Source organism: Eschrichtius robustus, chromosome 1 (genome assembly GCF_028021215.1).
Source record: "Eschrichtius robustus isolate mEscRob2 chromosome 1, mEscRob2.pri, whole genome shotgun sequence".
Lineage (NCBI taxonomy): Eukaryota > Metazoa > Chordata > Mammalia > Artiodactyla > Eschrichtiidae > Eschrichtius > Eschrichtius robustus.
In genome coordinates, this window is record NC_090824.1 from 139,355,634 (window position 1) to 139,375,606 (window position 19,973).

General features: G+C 39.5%; 1 protein-coding gene and 1 non-coding gene across 2 annotated transcripts in view; one reads left to right on the forward strand and one right to left on the reverse strand.

Moving 5' to 3' along the window:
- The window catches only part of CHRNA7 (cholinergic receptor nicotinic alpha 7 subunit), a 131,907-nt gene that overhangs the window by 96,114 nt on the left and 15,820 nt on the right, over positions 1–19,973 (forward strand). Inside the window, exon 5 of the mRNA XM_068537430.1 lies at positions 19,319–19,398. Coding sequence (XP_068393531.1) covers positions 19,319–19,398 — 80 coding nt within the window. The remainder of the gene's footprint in view (positions 1–19,318; positions 19,399–19,973) is intronic.
- Positions 1,143–1,249, reverse strand: LOC137776797 (U6 spliceosomal RNA). The gene has a single exon (XR_011076324.1). It is a non-coding gene; the product is annotated as a U6 spliceosomal RNA (small nuclear RNA).

Here is a 19,973-nt window from a genome sequence, read left to right on the forward strand (position 1 = left end):
GAGCGTCTATATAACCATTACTTTTAACTCTTTATCAGGTAGATTGCTTATCTCCATTTCATTTAGTTATTTTTCTGAGGTTTTGACTTGTTCTTCCAATTGGAGCATATTCCTCTGTCTCCTCATTTTTCTTAATTCTTTGTTTCTATGTATTAGGTGAATCAGCTATCCTTCCCAGTCTTGAAGGAGTGGCCTTATTTAGGAAATGTCTTGTGGGGCTCAGAGGTGCAATTCTGCCTGGCCACTAGAGCCAGGCATTCAAGGGTTGTCCCCTATTGGGGCTGCATGCACCCTCCTCTATGGTGGGGCCACAGCTGCTTCTGTGGCATGCTGGTGGGCTGGGCTTCCCCCCAGGATGGCTGAGGGACATAGCTACAGCTGCTGTGGTGTGCTGGTGAGTGAGGCAGCCCCCCAGACTGGCTTGGAGGTCTACCTGTGATGGCTGCACCGACTGGTAGGTGGGGCTGATGTGCAGGAGTGGGTGGGGCTCTCAGTGGGGCACACTCACTGGTGCTAACAAGTTAGAGGGAGAATTTCAAAGTGGTGCCCACCAGCACCAGTATTAGCAAGGTAGTCTGTAATGGCAAAAATGGTTCCTGGCACTGTCTTGCATTCCCCAGGGAGCATCTGAAATGGTTCCTGCCTCTCTGGTGATGCTTCAAGGTTAGTAAGTGGGTCCCTTGACCTACAGTCTATATGCTTTTCAATCTGATGTTTTCATGTTGGCTTTTGGGTTGAGTGAGTCTGTATGTGGGCCCTTTAAGAAAGAATTTTCTCTTCTCTCAGTTCTGTGGTTGCCCTGGATGTATTCGCTTTTGGTTTTTCTTTTTTTTTATTATTGAAGTATAGTTGATTTACAATGTTGTGTTAATTTCAGGTGTATAGCAAAGTGATTCAGTTATATAAAATATATATATATATATTTTTTTTTTCCTTTTCAGATTCTTTTCCATTATAGGTTCTTACAAGATATTCAGTATAGTTCCCTGTGCTATACAGTAGGTTCTTGTTTATCTGTTTTATATATAATAGTGTGTATATGTTAATCCCAGACTCCTAATTTATCCCCTCCCTCCCCTTTTGGTAGCCATAAAACTGTTTTCTATGTGTGTGAGTATATTTCTGTTTTGTAAATAAGTGCAAAAACTATAGAATGCTTCACGAATTTGTGCATCATCCTCATGCAGGGGCCCTGCTAATCTTCTCTGTATTGTTCCAATTTTAGTATATGTGCTGCCGAGGTGAGCACTCTCTTTTGGCTTTTAAAATCAGGTGTTTTGGGGGCTTGTCTCTCCTGTGCAGGGTCAGGGTGCCTGGTGTGGAGCTTGAATCCCTCACTCCTCAAAGAAAAGATCTGGGCCTTTGTGATCACTCCCGATTGTGGATCACCGCAGCCAGGGTGTGGTTTCCTCCTTGGTGAGACATCTCTTTGCCTCTCCTCACCGTCTCAATGTTGTCCTTTTACTCTTTGTTGTGGAGGTTCTGTTCCTCCAGCTTTCGGGTCCCTTTATGAGGGGATTATCCCATATGTAGTTGTGGATCTGCTGTGTCTGTGGAGGGAGGTGAGTTCAGGATCATCCTACGCCACCATCTTGAACCCTCCTTCACGATTTTTTCTAAATGTTGACCTTGTATCCTCTGACCTTGCTCCACTCATGTATTAGTTTTAGGAGTTGTTGTGGGGTTTTGTTGTTGTTGTTGTTAGAGATTTCTTGGGGCTTTCTACATAGTTATGTAAATGATTTCTATCATCACGTCAACTGCAAATAAGATGGTTTTCTTTCTTTCTGATCTCTATGCCTTTATTTCTTCTGCTTTCCTGGTGAGGACTCCAGTATTATGTTGAATAAGGGTGTTGAAAGATCAGGAATAAGATCTGCCTTGTTCCTGATCTTAGAGGCAAGGCATTCAGTCTTTTTACCATTATGTATGATACTAGCTGTGGTTTTTTTGGTAGATGTTCTTTATCAGGCTGAGGAAGTTCCCCTCTATTCCAGTTTTCAGACAGTTTTTATTCTGCATGAGTGTTGAATATTATCAGTGTTTTTTTCTGCACCAATTGGTATAAGCATATGCTTTTTATTCTTCAGCCTCTTAATATGGTTGGTTCATTGATCAGTTTTGAAGTATTCCAACCAGTGTTGTACTCATGGAATAAACCCCACTTGGTTATGTGTATAATTCTTTATATATGCTGCCAAATTGTATTTGCTAATTTTTTGTTAAGGATTTTTTTGTCTATGAGGGAATGTACTCTATACATTTCTATTTTTTTTCTTATTCTTTTTTTTTTCAGTACTATCTTTGTGGTTTTGGTTTCAGAATAATATTAGCTTCTTAAAATGAGTTGATAGATATTCTCTCATCCTCTATTTTCTGGGAGAGAGTTATAGAATTGGTATTAATCCTTATTAATTGTTTAGTAGAATTTTCTAGTGAAACCATCAAGACCTAGAGAGTTCTTTTCAGGAATTTTAAAATTATTAATTCAATTTGTTTAATAATTTTGTGACTATTCAGCTTATTTATTTCCTCTTGTTTAAATTTTAGTAGGCTGTGCTTTCCAAGGAATTGGTGTATTTCATCTAAACTGTCAAATTTATAGCTGAAGAGTTGTTTGTGACATCCTCTTGTCATTCTTCTGATGTGTGCAGGGCTTGTAGTGATATACTCAAATTCATTCCTGATATTGGCTTGTCAATTTAATTGATCTTTTCAAAGAAGTAGATTTTTGTTTCATTGATTTTCCCTATTGTTTTTCTTTTCTCACTTTCATTGATTTTTCTTCCTATATTTATTATTTCCTTCTCTCTACTTGTTATGAGTTTATTTTTCTCTTCATTTTTTTTGTTACATGAGGAGTCAGCATAGAGTTACAGACTTGATACTTTTTTCTAATGTAAGCATTTACTACTATACATCTCCTCAGCACTCTACCTGCACCTCACAAATTTTGATAAGCTGTATTTTTAGTTTCTTCAGTTCACTTTATCTTTTGAGTTTCCCATAGACTTTCTCTTTGACTCATAGATTATTTAGAAATTTACTGTTTAGATTCCAAGTCTTTGGAAATTCTCATGTTGTCTCCTTTTTACTTGTTTTTAATTTGATTCCATTGTGGAAAATCACACTCCATATGGTTTAAATTCTTTTAATATTGTTGAGGTTTTTATGGCACAGTTTGTGGTCTGTCTTAGTCTATGCTCCATGGGGACTTGAAAACAATGTGTTTTTGCTGTGTTGGGGAAAGGGTTTTCTGTCAATTAGGCCCTATTGGTTGATGGTGTGTGAAGTTCCGTGACTTTCCTGATTTTCTGTCTAGTTGTCCTCTCATCAAGTGTTGAGAGAGGAGTGTTGAAGAGTGTGGATTTGTATATTTCTTTCTTTCTTTCTTTTTCTTTTTTTTTTTCTTTTTTACTTCCTTCTGGTTTTGTTCACATACCTTTCAGCTTTTCAGCTTGTTTGGGAAAGAATGTATGATTGTTGTGTCTTCTTGGTAGGTGGAGTCTTTATCAGTATGTAAATTTATATCTGCCCTTTGTAATTTTCTTTCCTCTAAAGTCTAGTTTATCTGGTAATAATGTAGTTGATCTTGCTTGTTTTGATAATATTTTCTTGGAATATGTAATTTGGTTGGTAGCCTACAGGCCTCACCTCTCTGTTGATGGTGTTGGTGGTAGAACATGGTTTTTTCCTTTGGTGTTTAGCTGAGGTGGGACTATTACTTAAAAGTTTTCTGTCTCCCTGGCTGCCCTTTCCTGGTCATTTTGCTTTTCTCAGGACATTTTTGTTGTTGCTGTTTTTCTCTGCACCTGTTGATGCTTCTCCAATACTCAGTTTGGAATATAAGAGACAAATGGAAAACCCAGGGACCTCGTGTCAATCCTTCTGCCTTCTTCTCTGCATTTTCACAGTGGTCCTATGTTTATTTATGTTTTATGTTAAGAATTTTAGGCATAGTTAATGGAAGTAATAGTGCTGCAAAGCACTAATAACAAAATACCATACTCTGGGCATTTTTTTTCACTAAAGTAAATATTTATTTGGGGCAGAATCCCCAGGCCATTACATTTTATTTCTTATTTATTTATATACTGTGTTGTTCCCAAGAAACTCTTAAAGTGACTGTAATGGATACATAAAAACGAAGACGTTTATTTCTGCCAGCCAGTTCGGTTCCTGGTGAAAGATCCCATCCTGGCCTGTAGATGCCTGCCTTCACACTGTGTCCTCTATGGAAAAGAGAGAGAGAGAATATGAATATTAATTTCTTCCTATTCTTATAAGGCTACCAGTCCTATTGGATTAGGGCCCCATCCTAATGACTGCATGTAACCTAATTACCTCCTTAAAGGTCCTATTTCCAAATATATTCACATTGGGGGTTAGGACTTCAACATATGAATTGAGGGAGGTGCAGTTCAGTCCATGCAAATAGGTAAAAGTGTGTCTATTCTATCCCTAACAGAAAGTCTGAGCTCCAGTTTTTGTTTTATTGAAATTGGTAATAAACATATTTGTGACTATAATTATTTTAATCTTATATATTTTCCCAGACGACACGTGGAATTTTTAAGCTTCTTAAATCCTCTTATTACATTTTGTGAAATTTCTTTCCAAACACGTTATACCAGCTTGGTTCACTTGAAGCACTTCTTGCTTCAGTGTTCTGGTGGAAATACTTAGTATAATTTTAGGCAGGAAATATTTAGATTAACTTCTTGAAGATGAAAACAATATTTCTGTTTTATCATTTTTAGATTTTATTTATACTGTCATAGCAAGTGCATATGCTTAGTTTACTTAGATTTCATATTTATTCAGATTAATGTTGATCAATTTCTTTACTATCTTCAATCTAAAGGGAAAAGCTCCCTTAAGAAAATTAGTCTGGTCACTTTTCAGTCAGTTACTGGGGAACTTCAGGCATGGACTTGGTGGCCCCACTTATGTGGGAGGTTCCCAAGGTGGCATACATGCCAGGTCAGAGGTCACTGAAACACAGGTGGGCAGAGTGCAAAGTCAGCACCTTTCCCTCTGTGTTTTCTACTCACCTTCACTCACGTTTGAATTTCTACACCTGATTTACAGTCCTTGTGTGAAAAGTAACCAAGGGCACCAGTGGCAGAAACTCTCCCCTCCCCAGCAGGGGTGGCTAGCTTTCTTTTGTCCTCTTTGTTTCATGGCTCTGGAGAGAAAGGGCATCACAGGTTACACAGCTCAGAAATGGAGAATTCACTTTTACTTCATGGACTCATTCACATCCATGAAGTAGGCTGCCTGACCTCTGTGTTGGAAGGACTGCAGGGGCTCTGAGCAGCCCGGGAGGATGGAGACCAGTGCTTTCCCCACATGGAGCCCTGGGAGCTCAGGGAGTTATCCTGGGTCCTGGGTCACCAAACAACTCCCCTAGGGAGGCAAGGGTGACACCTGGGCCCCACCCTCTTGCCCAGACCAGGTGGGCTGGAACCGACTACTGTGGAAACACTGCCCTCTCTGAGAAGGGGGCTGGAGGAGCATCTCCTTCTCAGTGCAGGAAGGTGAACAGGAAGCTTGCCTGTTTCTGGCTGTATGGGGGAAGCTCCATGTCACAATCAGGGGGCTCGGAGACTGAAGATTCATTCCAGTCTTTGGCATCTGGAAGCTGAGATGTGCCCTGTCCAAGCTCCATGGTGGTGCATCAGTGTTTGAACCCTGAGTTTTCTGCCACCTGACAAACAGCACAAACTACAGTGGTTGGTGTCAGGAGTGGGGGCTGGAAAGCTGTGAGGGGACAGCCACAGGGCTCTGCTCTTCTCCCCACCTCCCCCTTGTCATTTTGCTTCCACCAGCACCGTGGCTGCATCTGTGTCCCCTGAGCTCTCACTCTATATCGCCCTTCATTAGATTTTACAGCAAACGTTACAAAGACTGTTTGTTAAAGGCAAACAAACATATGCAAACAGATGAGTTGAAAATTAAACTTACAAAAGACACATAAATAAATAGCAGCTCCCTTGGAGCAAATATTATCAGACATAACAAACTGCAGATCTGGATCTAAACTTTAGGTAATAAGAACTAATAAATAATGTTTAAATAATTAAACACAATTAAGAATTGAAAATGCAAGAAAAACGCAAAACACTCTTTAAAAAACAGCTTTGGAAAAAATCACATAAAATTAATAGAGATGAGAAATATAGGCATCAAAATTAAAAACTCAGCTTATCTGCAAAACAGAAATAAACCCACAGACATAAAAAACAAACTTATGGTTACCAAAGGGGAAGGGTGGGGGAGGGATAAATTAGGAGTTTGGGATTAACATATACACACTACAGTAGATAAAATAGATAAACAATAAGGACCTACTGTATAGCACAGGGAACTATACTCAATATTTTGTGATAACCTAAAAGGGAAAAGAATCTGAAAAAGAATATATATATATATATATATATATATATATATATATATATATATATATATATATATATATATATATATATATATATATATATATATAACTGAATCAGTGTGCTGTATACCTGAAACTAACACAACATTGTAACTCTAACAACATTTAAAACTAACACAACATTGTACAAGTAACACAACATTTCAATGAAATAAAAAATTAAAAACTCAGTAGAAGCATTGGGTGTCAGATGAGACACGGTCAAAGGAATAAGGCAATTTCCTAGATGAATCATAGCCAGCTAAATAGGTGAAAAATATGAAAGAATGGTGAATGGATGCATTGGTGAATGGTGCTTCTATGTACCAGGTCCTGGTCCAAATGTTTTACATATATTTACAACCTTTTTGAGAAGGGTGCTGTTATTATTTTGCAAATAAGTCAAAAATAGGAAGAGTCATCAAAATAATAGCACAGTGTGTCTGAGGTCATGCAGAAAGCTGATGTGGACGTATGAACCCCATCCTGGATTGACCCCACACTTAACCTTGTGAGACAGGGCATATGCGTTCCTCTCTTGTGTAGGTGCTCCCACACGTGGTGGCTGGTATTGTAGAAGGAAATAATAGAAAGAACGTGGGAGAAGTGTTAGGAGATGATTTTTCAGAGGAAAGGTAAAATTGTGACCCATATACCGATATAAAAAATGAACACATGCTGAAGAATTTATTTTACTCACAAGACATGAGGGAACCAGGCAGATGTTAGATCCAATTAAAGGAAAAGTCAAACCAGGACAAATGTATATGAAGTAAAGGAATGTTGAGATGAATTGTAAGTGGACATAAAATGTGTTTATTTACAGGGCGCAGGAAGTCAAATCACCACCAGTGAAATCACTCCCAGACAACACATAATTTATACATCTATCCTCTGCTTGCAGCTTACAAAGAGCTTCCAAAGAGCTCAGACGTAGTCCCATGCCTTGCTCAGAGCTGTATGCTTGTAGAGGATGCAGTTTTCCGGTGAAATATGACTTTTTCCTCCAGAAGCCGTGTTCCAAAAGAATGGCTGAGAATTTAATAATATTGATGAAAAACATAAATCCTCAGTTTCAGGCGATACAAGAAGTCTGAGGAAAGATAGATAATAAGAAACGGGCACCTAGACAACTTTGCTAAAAGCGGCAGAACGCCCAAAGCTAAGGAGATGCTGGAAGAAATGAAAGAAAAAAAAGATAGTTTGCTACAAAGGGATGACGATTAGACTGACTGCAGGCCTTTTAGAGGCAACAGTAGAAGCCAGAAAAAAATAAGAGTAACTTTAAATTTTGAGAGAAAATAATCATCAACATAGAATTCTGTCCCGGCTAAACCCTTCTTTACATGAGGGGCAAAATCAGGACATTTTCAGGAAAACAAAGACTAAAGAAGTTACCATGAAGAGGTAAACTGCCATGATGAAATACCAGAAATACATGTATTAAAGTAACTACCAGAACATACATTTAGGAACAGGGTATGAGAAGGAATGCAATTGTTAAAAATTCAGGTAAATATAAACAGTTTTGAACATATATAATAATGATGAACTTGAGGGTGAAAAACAAAGAGAGATTAAAATGATGGAAAATAGTAACATGAAAGGCAGTATTTGGATGGTACTTGGAGGTAAAGCACTTAGTTGGACTTAAGTTGCTCTGGCAGAGCATAGAGCTGTCAGCTTCGAGTAAAGTATACACGTTAAAAATGTAAAAATCGAAACTGTCTATGATACATTGCTAAAGTGGGGAAAAAAAGCAAATTCTAAAGAGTATTGTATGTAAGGTTCAAAATTTTGTTTAAAATATCTGTATGTATGCATGTGCATTATATACAACTGATGTATCCACATGCATAGAAAAAGGTCAGAAAAAAATTTTAAAGAGGTTACCTCTGAGTTACAAAATTGTGGGTAATTTTTATTTTTGTTCCTTCAGTCACCTCATAATTATTGTGTCCCAAGTGTTTTCTGTATTTCCCTTTTTGTGAATACGTTTTATTTCTGTAATTAGAAAAGAACAATAAATGTTTGTTTTAAAGGGATAAAATAATGTAAGAATAACCATCAGAAGTATAAGAATAATTTTTTAAACTTCCAGACAGGTAAGAAGTGAGTAGGGAAAGGATAAAGAAAACATGAGAAGCCTAAAGAAATGAGGGAAATGCAATCAAAGGAGGGTGAAATAAAAAGCACAAAATTAAATAGTAGGAATAAAACCAAACATTGTAAGAGACAAGATAAAAGGATTAGGCAGCTAGTTAAAAAGACAGAGATCCCCCAACTATATATTTTTTAAAAATCCAGCTATACACCATTTGGATATATATATATGTGTGTGTGTGTGTGTGTGTGTGTATACACACACACACACACACACACAAACCATTTGGATATATATTTGAACTAAAGCATAAGTACACAAGAGACAAAAAAAAAAAAGGAAAAAGATATACTTGACCAACAGGAATAAGATAAAACTAGAATGGCTATGTTTACAACAGGAAAATGCACACACACACATGCACTCTCATGTGCACGCACACACGCTATAAGAAAAATGGTGCAATTAAGGTTAAAGGTCAAGTCATAATGATAAAAAAGAAACAATTTCTGAGAATATTTAACAAATTTCACATGTATGCACCTAATAAAATAGCTTTGAAACAAATGAAGAAAAATTGGCAGATAAATCCATAATTGTGGTAGAAGATTTTAATGTACTTTTTTTTTAGTAATTGATAGTTCAAGAAGGAAAAAAAGTGTCAGGATATAGAACTTCATAATTAACAAGCCTCATCTAATGTAGAGAAATAGATACAGATAGACACAGATAGAGAAACAGATGTGTCCTTGTTCTACTAAAAATACATATCTGGAGAACTAAGTACCCAAATGTGAATTTTAAAAAAAAACTTTAGCATGTGTGAATGTGTGTGTGCATGTGTGTATATATGTAGGGAGAAATCCATAGCCTTAAATGCTTACATTAGGCAAGATTTTAAAACTAAAATTTGTGAATTAATTACCAATCCCAAGAAGTTAGGAAAAAAATAATATTAAGTAAATAGAAGGAAGAATAAAGGAAAGAGTAGAAATGTATTAAATGAGAAAAATAAGATAGAAATCAAGAAGGAATAAGTTGGTTTTAAAAAGAACTAATAAAATGAACACACCTCAGGGAATAATTATCAAGAAAGTAAGGAAGAGAGAATATTATGGACAACTTTATGCCATTGAATATGGAAACTTAGCCAGAATTTATTTTTTCTAGAAAAATATAAGCTGGTTCTAGACAAAATAGAAAAATAGACAAGATAATTGGATCTGTCTACCTATCTATCATCTATCTATCTTTAAAATATGCTTTATTTTTTAGAGCAGTTTTAGATCCCCAGCATAGTTGAGAAGGTTCAGAGATTTCCCACATAGCCCTGCCCCCACAATGCACTGCCTCCCCCATTATGAACACTCTCACCAGAGTGGTATGTTTGTTACAATCGATGAGCCAACATTGACAAATAATGATCATCCAAAGTCCATAGTTTACACTAAGGGTTCGCTTTTTATGTTGTACATTCTATGGATGTGGACAAATGTATAATGACATGTATCCACCATTATAGTATCATACTAGCTTCACTGCCCTAAAAATCCTCTGTGCTCCTCCCATTTATCCCTCTCTCCCCCCAACTCCTGGAAACCACTGAACTTTACCATCTCCATAGTTTTGCCTGGTCCAGAATGTCACATAGTTGGAATCATACAGTATGTAGCCCTCGGACTGGCTTCTTTCACTTAGTAGTATGCATTTAAGCTTCCTCCAGGTCTTTCCATGGCTTAATAGCTCATTTCATTTTAAGACTAAATAACATTTCATTGTCTGGATATACCACAGTTTATTTATTTATTCATTCACCTGCTCAAGAACATCTTGATTGCTTCAAAGTGTTGGCAATTATGAATAAAGCTGCTTTAAACATCCATGTGCAAATTTCTGTCTGAACATAAGTTTTCAGCTCCTTTGAGTAAACACCAAGGAGTGTGATTGGTGGATTGTATGGTAAGAGGATGTTTAGTTTTGTAAGAAGCTGCCGAAGTGTCTTTCAAAGTGGCTGTTCCATTTTGCATACCCATCAGTAATGAATGAAAGTTCCTGTTACTCTACATCCTTGCCAGATGTGGTGTTCTCAGGGTTCTGCATTTTGACCATTTAATAGGTGTGTGGTGGTATCTGGTTGTTTAAATGTGCAATTCCCTAATATCTTCTTTGTTGAGGTGTCCAAGTTTTTTTTGATTGGGTTGTTTTCTTACTGTTAAGAGTCATTTGTATATTTTGGTTAGCAGTCTTTATCAGGTATATCTTTTTTCAGATATTTTCTACCAGTCTGAAGCTTGCCTTTTCATTCTCTTGATTGGTATGTTTTTAAAAAGAAATTTGAAAAAGTGGGTTTTGCAGGCAACTTCCACCTAGCATATAATATCACTTATGAGCATGTATGTATGCATCTTAACTAGAGTATTAACTCACTAAATCTAGCAATAATTTTAAAAAAATCATAACAAATTTAGTTTTCTAATGAAAAATAAGTTTTGTTTAACTTTAGAAAAATTCATTCATATAATTCATTCTATCAATATTAACAGAATGAAGGAGAAAAATCATACGATCATCTTGGCAGCTGGGGAAAAATCAGTTGATGGTATTTAATACCCATTTGTGAAGTAGAAGAAAACTTGTGTAACCTGATGTAAGGTGTTTACCAAAAGCTCATTTAATGCTGAAACATTACAAGTTTCTATATGTGGAACAAAATAAAGATACACATTGTCATCACTTAAAAAAATATCTTAAGAATGATAAGAATCTTAAATAACAAGAAAAGTAAAAGAATGAAATATTAAGGATTAGAAAGGAATAAACTAAATTACTATCATTCATAGACTATATGACTTTTTCCAGTATTTGCAGGTGTTAAAAAGTATCAATAAATAAATCTAAGACCAAAATAAATGGTGAGTTATATATTTATTTCTGGGAAAACTCAATATCATAAAGATGTCAAAATTTCCCAAATTAGTCTGTAAATTTAATGTGATTCCAACTAAAGTCTCAACTGGGTCTTCATGGGACTGGACAGGTAGATCCTAGAATTTAACAATGATGAGTAAAGGGCAAAGGATAGGTAAGATAATTTTTAAACAAAAGAACAAAGTTGTCGAAGACTTGCCTTGCCAAATACCAACATTTCCATTAAGTTGTAGTGATTAAGATGATGTTGTACTGGATCAGGAATAGTCCTATTGATCAAGGAACAATATTGGGAGCCCAGAAACTTGACACAGGCTTTGATAACATTATCCCATATTATTTATAACATTGTTATAATTCATCCAATGTTACATCCAATTGTTATAATCCATGTTATATGCTATTTAACATACAAATGGGTGGGTAAAGAAAGGATCTTGAATAGATTCTTCTGGAAGCCTCCTGCTGATACCTAGATGTCTGCCTCCTGGGATCTCTGAAAGGTAGAAACGACCATGATATTTCAGTTCTGCTCAAGACTTTTGGTCATGGTCTGTGACAAGCCACATTGCTATCATTTTAACATGTCCTTAACACTTAAGAATAAAATACAAAACAAAATATCCAGAGAAAGGACTTACTACTCTCTTTTGAAATAAAATTAGTCTATTCTCTACAGACTTTTTTCCTCTGAAATCTGGGCATCAGTGGTATCTTAACATGTAATTGGCAGCTTTTTTTTTTTTTTTTTTTTGCTGTTACCAATATATTGTTTTTATTTTTTTATTTTATTTTTTAACACCTTTATTGGAGTATAATTGCTTTACAATGGTGTGTTAGTTTCTGCTTTATAACAGAGTGAATCAGCTATTCATATACATATATCCCCATATCTCCTCCCTCTTGTGTCTCCCTCCCGCCCTCCCTATCCCACCCCTCTAGGTGGTCACAAAGCACCGAGCTGATCTCCCTGTGCTATGCGGCTGCTTCCCACTAGCTCTCTATTTTACATTTGGTAGTATATATAAGTCCATGCTTTTGTCTCCTTAGGTAGGTTTATTCCTAGGTATTTTATTCTTTTTGTTGCAATGGTAAATGGGAGTGTTTCCTTAATTTCTCTTTCAGATTTTTCATCATTAGTGTATAGGAATGCAAGAGATTTCTGTGCATTAATTTTGTAACCTGCTACTTTACCAAATTCATTGATTAGCTCTAGTAGTTTTTTGGTTGACTCTTTAGGTTTCTCTTTGTAAAGTATCATGTCATCTGCAGACAGTGACAGCTTTACTTCTTCTTTTCTGACTTGGATTCCTTTTATTTCTTTTTTGTCTCTGATTGCTGTGGCTAAAACTTCCAAAACTATGTTGAATAATAGTGGTGAGAGTGGGCAACCTTGTCTTGTTCCTGATCTTAGTGGAAATGGTTTCATTTTTTTCACCATTGAGAATGATGTTGGCTGTGGGTTTGTCATATATGGCCTTTATTATGTTGAGTTAAGTTCCCTCTATGCCTACTTTCTGGAGGATTTTTATCATAAATCGGTGTTGAATTTTGTCAATAGATTTTTCTGCATCTGTTGAGATTATCATATGGTTTTTCTCCTTCAATTTGTTAATGTGGTGTATCACATTGATTGATTTGTGTATATTGAGGAATCCTTGCATTCATGGGATAAACCCCATTTGATCATGGTGTATGATCCTTTTAATGTGCTGTTGGATTCTGTTTGCTAGTATTTTGTTGAGGATTTTTGCATCTATGTTCATCAGTGATATTGCCCTGTTGTTTTCTTTCTTTGTGACATCTTTGTCTGGTTTTGGTATCAGGGTGATAGTGGCCTTGTAGAATGAGTTTGGGAGTGTTCCTCTCTCTGCTATCTTTTGGAAGAGTTTGAGAAGGATAGGTGTTAGCTCTTCTCTAAATGTTTGATAGAATTTGCCTGTGAAGCCATCGGGTCCTGGGCTTTTGTTTGTTGGAAGGTTTTTAATCACAGTCTCAATTTCAGTGCTTGTGATTAGTCTGTTTATATTTTCTATTTCTTCCTGGTTCAGTCTCGGAAGGTTGTGCTTTTCTAAGAATTTGTCCATTTCTTCCAGGTTGAGCATTTTATTGGCATATAGTTGCTTGTAGTAATCTCTCGTGTTCCTTTGTATTTCTGCAGTGTCAGTTGTTACTTCTCCTTTTTCATTTCTAATTCTATTGATTTGAGTCTTCTCCCTTCTTTTTTTTTAATTTTTTTAAAAAATTTTATTTATTTATTTATTTTTGTCTGTGTTGGACCTTCGTTTCTGTGCGAGGGCTTTCTCTAGTTGCGGCGCGCGGGGGCCACTCTTCATCGCGGTGTGCGGGCCTCTCACTATTGCAGCCTCTCTTGTTGCAGAGCACAAGCTCCAGACACGCAGGCTCAGTAGTTGTGGCTCACGGGCCCAGTTGCTCTGCGGCATGTGGGATCTTCCCAGACCAGGACTCGAACCCGTGTCTCCTGCATTGGCAGGCAGATTCTCAACCACTGCGCCACCAGGGAAGCCCCCTCCCTTTTCTTCTTGATGAGTCTGACTAATGGTTTATCAATTTTGTTTATCTTCGCAAAGAACCAGCTTTTAGTTTTATTGATGTTTGATCCATGGCAGCTTTTATTCCTTAAAAGGTTTAAGATAAGTGGCACCTTAGATTGACAGTCTTTTGAGATAGATGTGTTTCCTCTTTCTTCTTCATTTTCTTTTTTTCTTACAATATTTTAAATTTTATTTTATTATTTTTATTGAGATACAATTGATCTATATATACAACATTGTATGTTTACTGTGTACATTGTGTTGATTTGAAACACATATATATTGCAATATGATTACCACTGTAGCATTAGCTGACACCTCTATCCTCATCACATAATCATTATTTCTTTTTTGTGGTAGAGCAATTAAGATCATTTTCGTCTTTTCTGCTCTTCCCTCTCTCTCTTTCAAGGACCATGTGAGCTCAGAGGGAATGGGTCTGATGGTGCCTGAGACCCTATTCATTACAGTCCTCACCTCATGAGCCCACAGTGTGCTCTCGACAGCAGTGCAGTGTACCTGGGGTTTTTTGCTCAGAGATGGGGGTCAGTGCTGTGGGGCGAGATAAGCAGGGGCTGCACCAAGCTGGGATCAGAGGGCTCTGCTTCCAGGGCCAGGAGCCCTTTCCAGGGCTGGGATCAGGCACTGTGTCAGACCCTGCAGATGGGGAGCATGAAACAGTCTTAGCCCAGACCACCAGGGTTCACCTGTGCCCCTTGGGCTCTGCCTACCTGTGCTGCCATTGACGTCTGGAAGCACAGTTTGTAATCCTTCCCTAAGGATGGGCCCTTGGGTCCTGCAGGCATAGCCACTGGTGGTTAGCTCTCAAGCCCCTGTACTAGCCTTGCTGCTTGGGACAACATCTCATTCACCCCTGCTCCAGGCAAACCTCACCTTCATGAAGCCTCCCTCAGTCCAGTCTACCTCCAGGTGTGTGATCAGACTATGCTCTCTGCTGGGGACACGCCCATCTTCCCTGGTGGGCTCACAGAACCTGTGAGCCTTCTGTCCATCCTTAGAGCCTGTCCAGATGTCCTCTGCTCCTGACTACTTGACGGATAACATAGGACCTGCACCTTCAATATTGGGGTTAAATATGCCTCCTCTCCATGGGCACTTCTCAGTGGGAGTGCCCAGAGCTCTCCTCACACCAAGTGCAAGCTCATCTGTCCATCACTACCTGGACAAGGACCAAGGCTGCTGGAGGGAAGAGGTTTTGAGGGGAGTGAAGGGCCATGTGCCAGGGTCGTCAAAAGTTCTGAGGGTGTATCCTGTCCTCTAGTAGTCAAGAAAAAATATATATGTTTGACTGTTTTCTAACGGTTTAATACAGAAAGTTTCAGGTGCACACCAGCACAGAGAGAAGAGTGAGCTGTGTTCTGTGAACCCACCCAGCCTCCAGGGTGACCAGAATCTGCTGGCTACAAGGCTGTGATACCACGTGGCCTCAAGGTCACTGTCAGCTGGCACCCAATGGACATCACTGATATTGTCGCCTGGCAGGTCGTCCTTGCAGTGGTTTTGGTCACTCATGTTTCATAGGGACTTCATCCCCTGCCTGTTTTCAGACTTAGATTTTAGAAACAGAACCCCTTTTCAAACAAACCTTATCTCCAGCCCTAATGGTCAAAACAGATGAAGTGGTATTAGCACATAATTATTACCAGAGTTTACTTTTATATCATTTACGTATAAAATCTATTTGCCCCTGGGAAAGAACCCTAAAACTTCCATAGTGAGCATTAAGATTTGAATTTTGATAATGATGACAGCGGTACATTTATCTCAATATTCTATTTTGGTTGAACGGTATTCAGAAATCACTGAGTCACACAGGTAAGCTGTTGCTAATGGCAACAGATTTTTATCTTGTTTTTACCCATTTGCCTTGTGATCTCAAGAGTCTTTTCAATTAAATTGCTCCAAATCCATGGAGAAAGAGCTGTATGAATTTTTTTTTCTTCCAGAATTGAATCACTAACAGATGCCCACAGCCTTTATTATAAATATAAAAATCAGCCAAGACAACACCCAAGCTTAAAATAAGCAAAGCTATGCAAGCATCACACAGTGCTTTCTGCTGTTGCTGCTACAGAGGGGGGAAGAGGTGCCAAGGCAGATGCAGGTTCTGTGCTGGAATTGTAGATTCAAATGTGAATTTTTTTTAAAAGAGCAGTAATGCAAAACTGAAATCTTACTGGGTGACTCATTTTCAAGAGTTTCAAATACATGCAGTATTCATGGCAAGAGGAGTTTTAGTTTCACGTCCACCAGAAAAGAAGTTAAACTGGCCACATGAACTAATACATTGGTAGTGTCTGAAGAGTTAAAATTTTGCAAACAATTATTTGAGTGTTTTTGGACTTTTATTAGCATTTTGAAACACAAGGAAAAGAAAATATTGGAATCAAACATTTGCAGAAACCTGAAGCACCTCCACAGAATCTTGGGGTTCCAGAGAACCTAATTTAAAAAGCAGGATAAAATCCAGGGTGAGTTTGTGAAGGTCCACATCCTCAGATATTTGGTGCCCTGTCACTGTTTGTGTCTCATTAAGACAGTCGGGTACAGACTGCAGTCAAGCAAAGAATATTTACATCTTGAGCCTTCCTCCTCCTCTCTCTCCCTGAGTGTGTTTGGAAGTCAGGAGGTGGATGTGTCCTTTTTCATCTCAGAGGATTATCTTTTTATTGTAGCTTAGTCTTCCTCCCTTCCTTCTTTCTTTAAGCTTCATCACATTTTTGATTCATATTCAAACCTTGGCTTTCTTGTACAGTTTTTTCCTGAAGTTTCTGGTGGCTTTTTTTAATTAAAGATTTTTGAAAAAAATGTGCCCTTAATCAAATCCATGGTGTTTTCCACCTTATTGTCTCTTCTCTTCATTACTCTGAATCCACTTTACTCTCTTCAGAGACCCCTTACATCTTGCTGTAATTTGGACCCTGTCCCTTTTTCTAGACCCACTACACAGCTCATCATGAAAATTCCTTTTCCGGATCTTTAGGTTTAGTCTGAAAGTTTATTTCTTCTTCCTTAGTATTCACCCTCATTTTTCTGGAGCTGATGCTCAAGTCCATGACCAAGAAAATATACATAAGAAACAAGCTCTCCGGCACCTTAATGTTCTTAAAAACACCTTTCTTTGCCTTCATGTTGGAGGGGTTTCTTTCAGCTCTGGAATTTCTCTCTGTGATTTCTCTCCCTCCCACTACCCAACCCTGCCCCCATGTCTCTTCCGCTTCTGTTGAGCGCATTTCCCTGGCCTTTACTCTGAGGCCCTCATCCTTTCGGTCTTACGTTTCATCTCAGTGATTCTTATCAGCCAAACCTCCCGCCAATTTATAAAGATGTATTTCATAGATCATGTTTTAACTTCCATATTGCCATTTGTTTTTCTAAATGCAACATCCTCTTGAAGTTTTGTGAGGATATTACTTTTTTAAGAGGTAATTTTTCATTCCTTTCATTGACTGTTTCTTCTTGGATCGTTCTTGTCTCTGTCCTTGTCTCTCACAGTGAAGGCTGTCCTCAGATATCTCATGATGGTGAGTTTCCCCTTTAGAGGATTTTGGGAACAGAAAAGGCTGCAGAGGCTCTGTAGACGTGGGCAGCCCTTAGCAGAGGTTCTCCAGTTGCTAAAATGAGGGAAACTTAACTCGAGGTGCTGGCACCTTGACTGGCTGCCTACATTTTCTTGAGGCTGTTTACTTTTTTATTCACCTGTAGGGTGACATTTTTTTTTAACATCTTTATTGGAGTATAATTGCTTTACAGTGGTGTGTTAGTTTCTGCTTTATAACAAAATGAATCAGCTATACATATACATATATCTGCATATCTCCTCCCTCTTGCATCTCCCTCCCACCCTCCCTATCCCACCCCTCTAGGTGGTCACAAAGCACCGAGCTAATCTCCCTGTGCTATGTGGCTGCTTCCCACTAGCTATCTGTTTTACATTTGGTAGTGTATATATGTCCATGCCACCTTCTCACTTCGTCCCAGCTTACCCTTCCCACTCCCCGTGTCCTCAAGTCCATTCACTACATCTGACATTTTAAGGATATGTTTTAATCAGGCATGGTAAAATGCAGGCACAGAAATGACTGTCAGGAAGGAAGGAAGGAAGTTTATCATGCAGTTCCCTGGAAACAGGAGGCATGCTCGCCGTACAGGGCCACACAGGGAAGCACCAGGGACGGTCAGGAGGCAGAGGGCGTGAGGGGAAAATGTGGTCAAAAGCCTTTATTGTGGTTTCCATGGAATGGAACTGGTGAGGCAGGGTAAGCAGGGCTAGGACCGGGAATGCCTTCAGCAGGCTTGGGTACATATGGCCTGTCCCTGTTTGTCTGGTGCCTGGTCCTGGGGTGATTAGGGCAGGTGGATGGTGGCCAGGAGGGTGAGAGCTCCATAAAAGAGATGGTGGGGGTGTGGGCTCTGGATTGGTTGCTTTCCATTTGAGCGAGTTGTTTGCTATCTCTAGGAACTGGCTGACCTGGGGCGGGGGTGGGGGTGGGAATAGTCCCTCCAGGATCAGCAAGACCCCAGATGTCAAAGTGTCAGAACACAGAAAATGAAAGACCTGGATAATAAGGGCTGTTGGTCTTAATTGTTTTTCCTTTCCGTTTTGTGTGCCCCCTTTAACCAGGTTGGTAACTCCTGGCTGTAGGAGGTTCTGACCTTGGGCAGGGGGTGGGGCTGGAGTGCGTTCTTCTAAACTTGAACCTAATTCTTCTGTCTCCACCTGTGCTCCTTCCTGTCATCACTAATCCTGGAGCCCCGTACTCCTTGAGGCTGCCCAGCTCCCCCGTGCACCTGCAGCCTCAGCCACTCAAGATGGATTTCTCAAGCACCAACCGAGCTTTGGGCCCATTCAAGGGGCTGGAACTAGAGCCTTGAACACAGTGGGTCCAAATCCTACCCTTAAGGGCTGATAGAGGGGCACTGTGCTTCCCCCCACTCTTTATCTCCTGCAGATAGATTGAAATGTCTCATCTGCCAGTGTCCTCCTAAGTTGTCTTCAGGTTTCATTTTTGCTAAGAGCTTTGTTTTATATGCACATGGAAAAAATCGGCATCCCTATGAAACGGAGGTGGGCATTGGTCTCTTCCCCCTGTGCTCTGGGAAGACCTTCCAGGTCAGCCACAGGTGGGGCTCTCAGACCGCCGCTGGCTGCCCCAACTGCAAGCAGCAGCCCCTCTCAGAGCTGCTCGGACTGCAGGAACAACCGCCCTAAGGGGATGGGGAACCCACTGCCCAGCCGGGCTGGCTCACGGATCCTTCTCCTGTTTCCAGTGCTGATGAGCGGTTTGACGCCACGTTCCACACCAACGTGTTAGTGAATTCTTCTGGGCACTGCCAGTACCTCCCTCCAGGTAAGTGCCGCTCCCTTTGTCCCCTGCAGTTAGACAGCGTGAAGGAGGTTGGGGTGCCCGACGGTGCCCACAGGGGCAGAGGCTGGCTCTGTGCTCTGGGCATCCTTAGCCTCCATGCACGGCCAGCCCTCCTGACTTCTCCTCTGTGCTTGCACGTATTCCCTGAGCGTGGCAATGCCGTCTTCCTCTTTTTTTGTCTTGGGATCATGGCTCAAGCTGTCTTTGCCAACACATGTCCTCTGTCCTTATTGTCTGTCCTGTGTTCTTAAAGTTCATCCACAACTAAAACAAGTCTCCGTTGTCAGGTCATTTCTGTTCTCCTTATAGCCTGCAAGCCAACCTCCAGGTCATTTCCTCCTCACAGCCTGCCTTTTCCTTCCTACTGCACTGGGTACCTGGGTATGTGCTGCCCTCCAGTGTCGGGGTGAGATTGTGACCTTTCTGGGCGGGCTTCTTGAGTGCGTGCATTAAAGCCCACCTGCTTGTTAGAGGCGGGAACAGGTGGTTTCCAAGGGACTCATCAGTGATTTCTTCCTGAAAGAGCTTCACTCCTTCTCAGGCAGCTGATGGGTAAC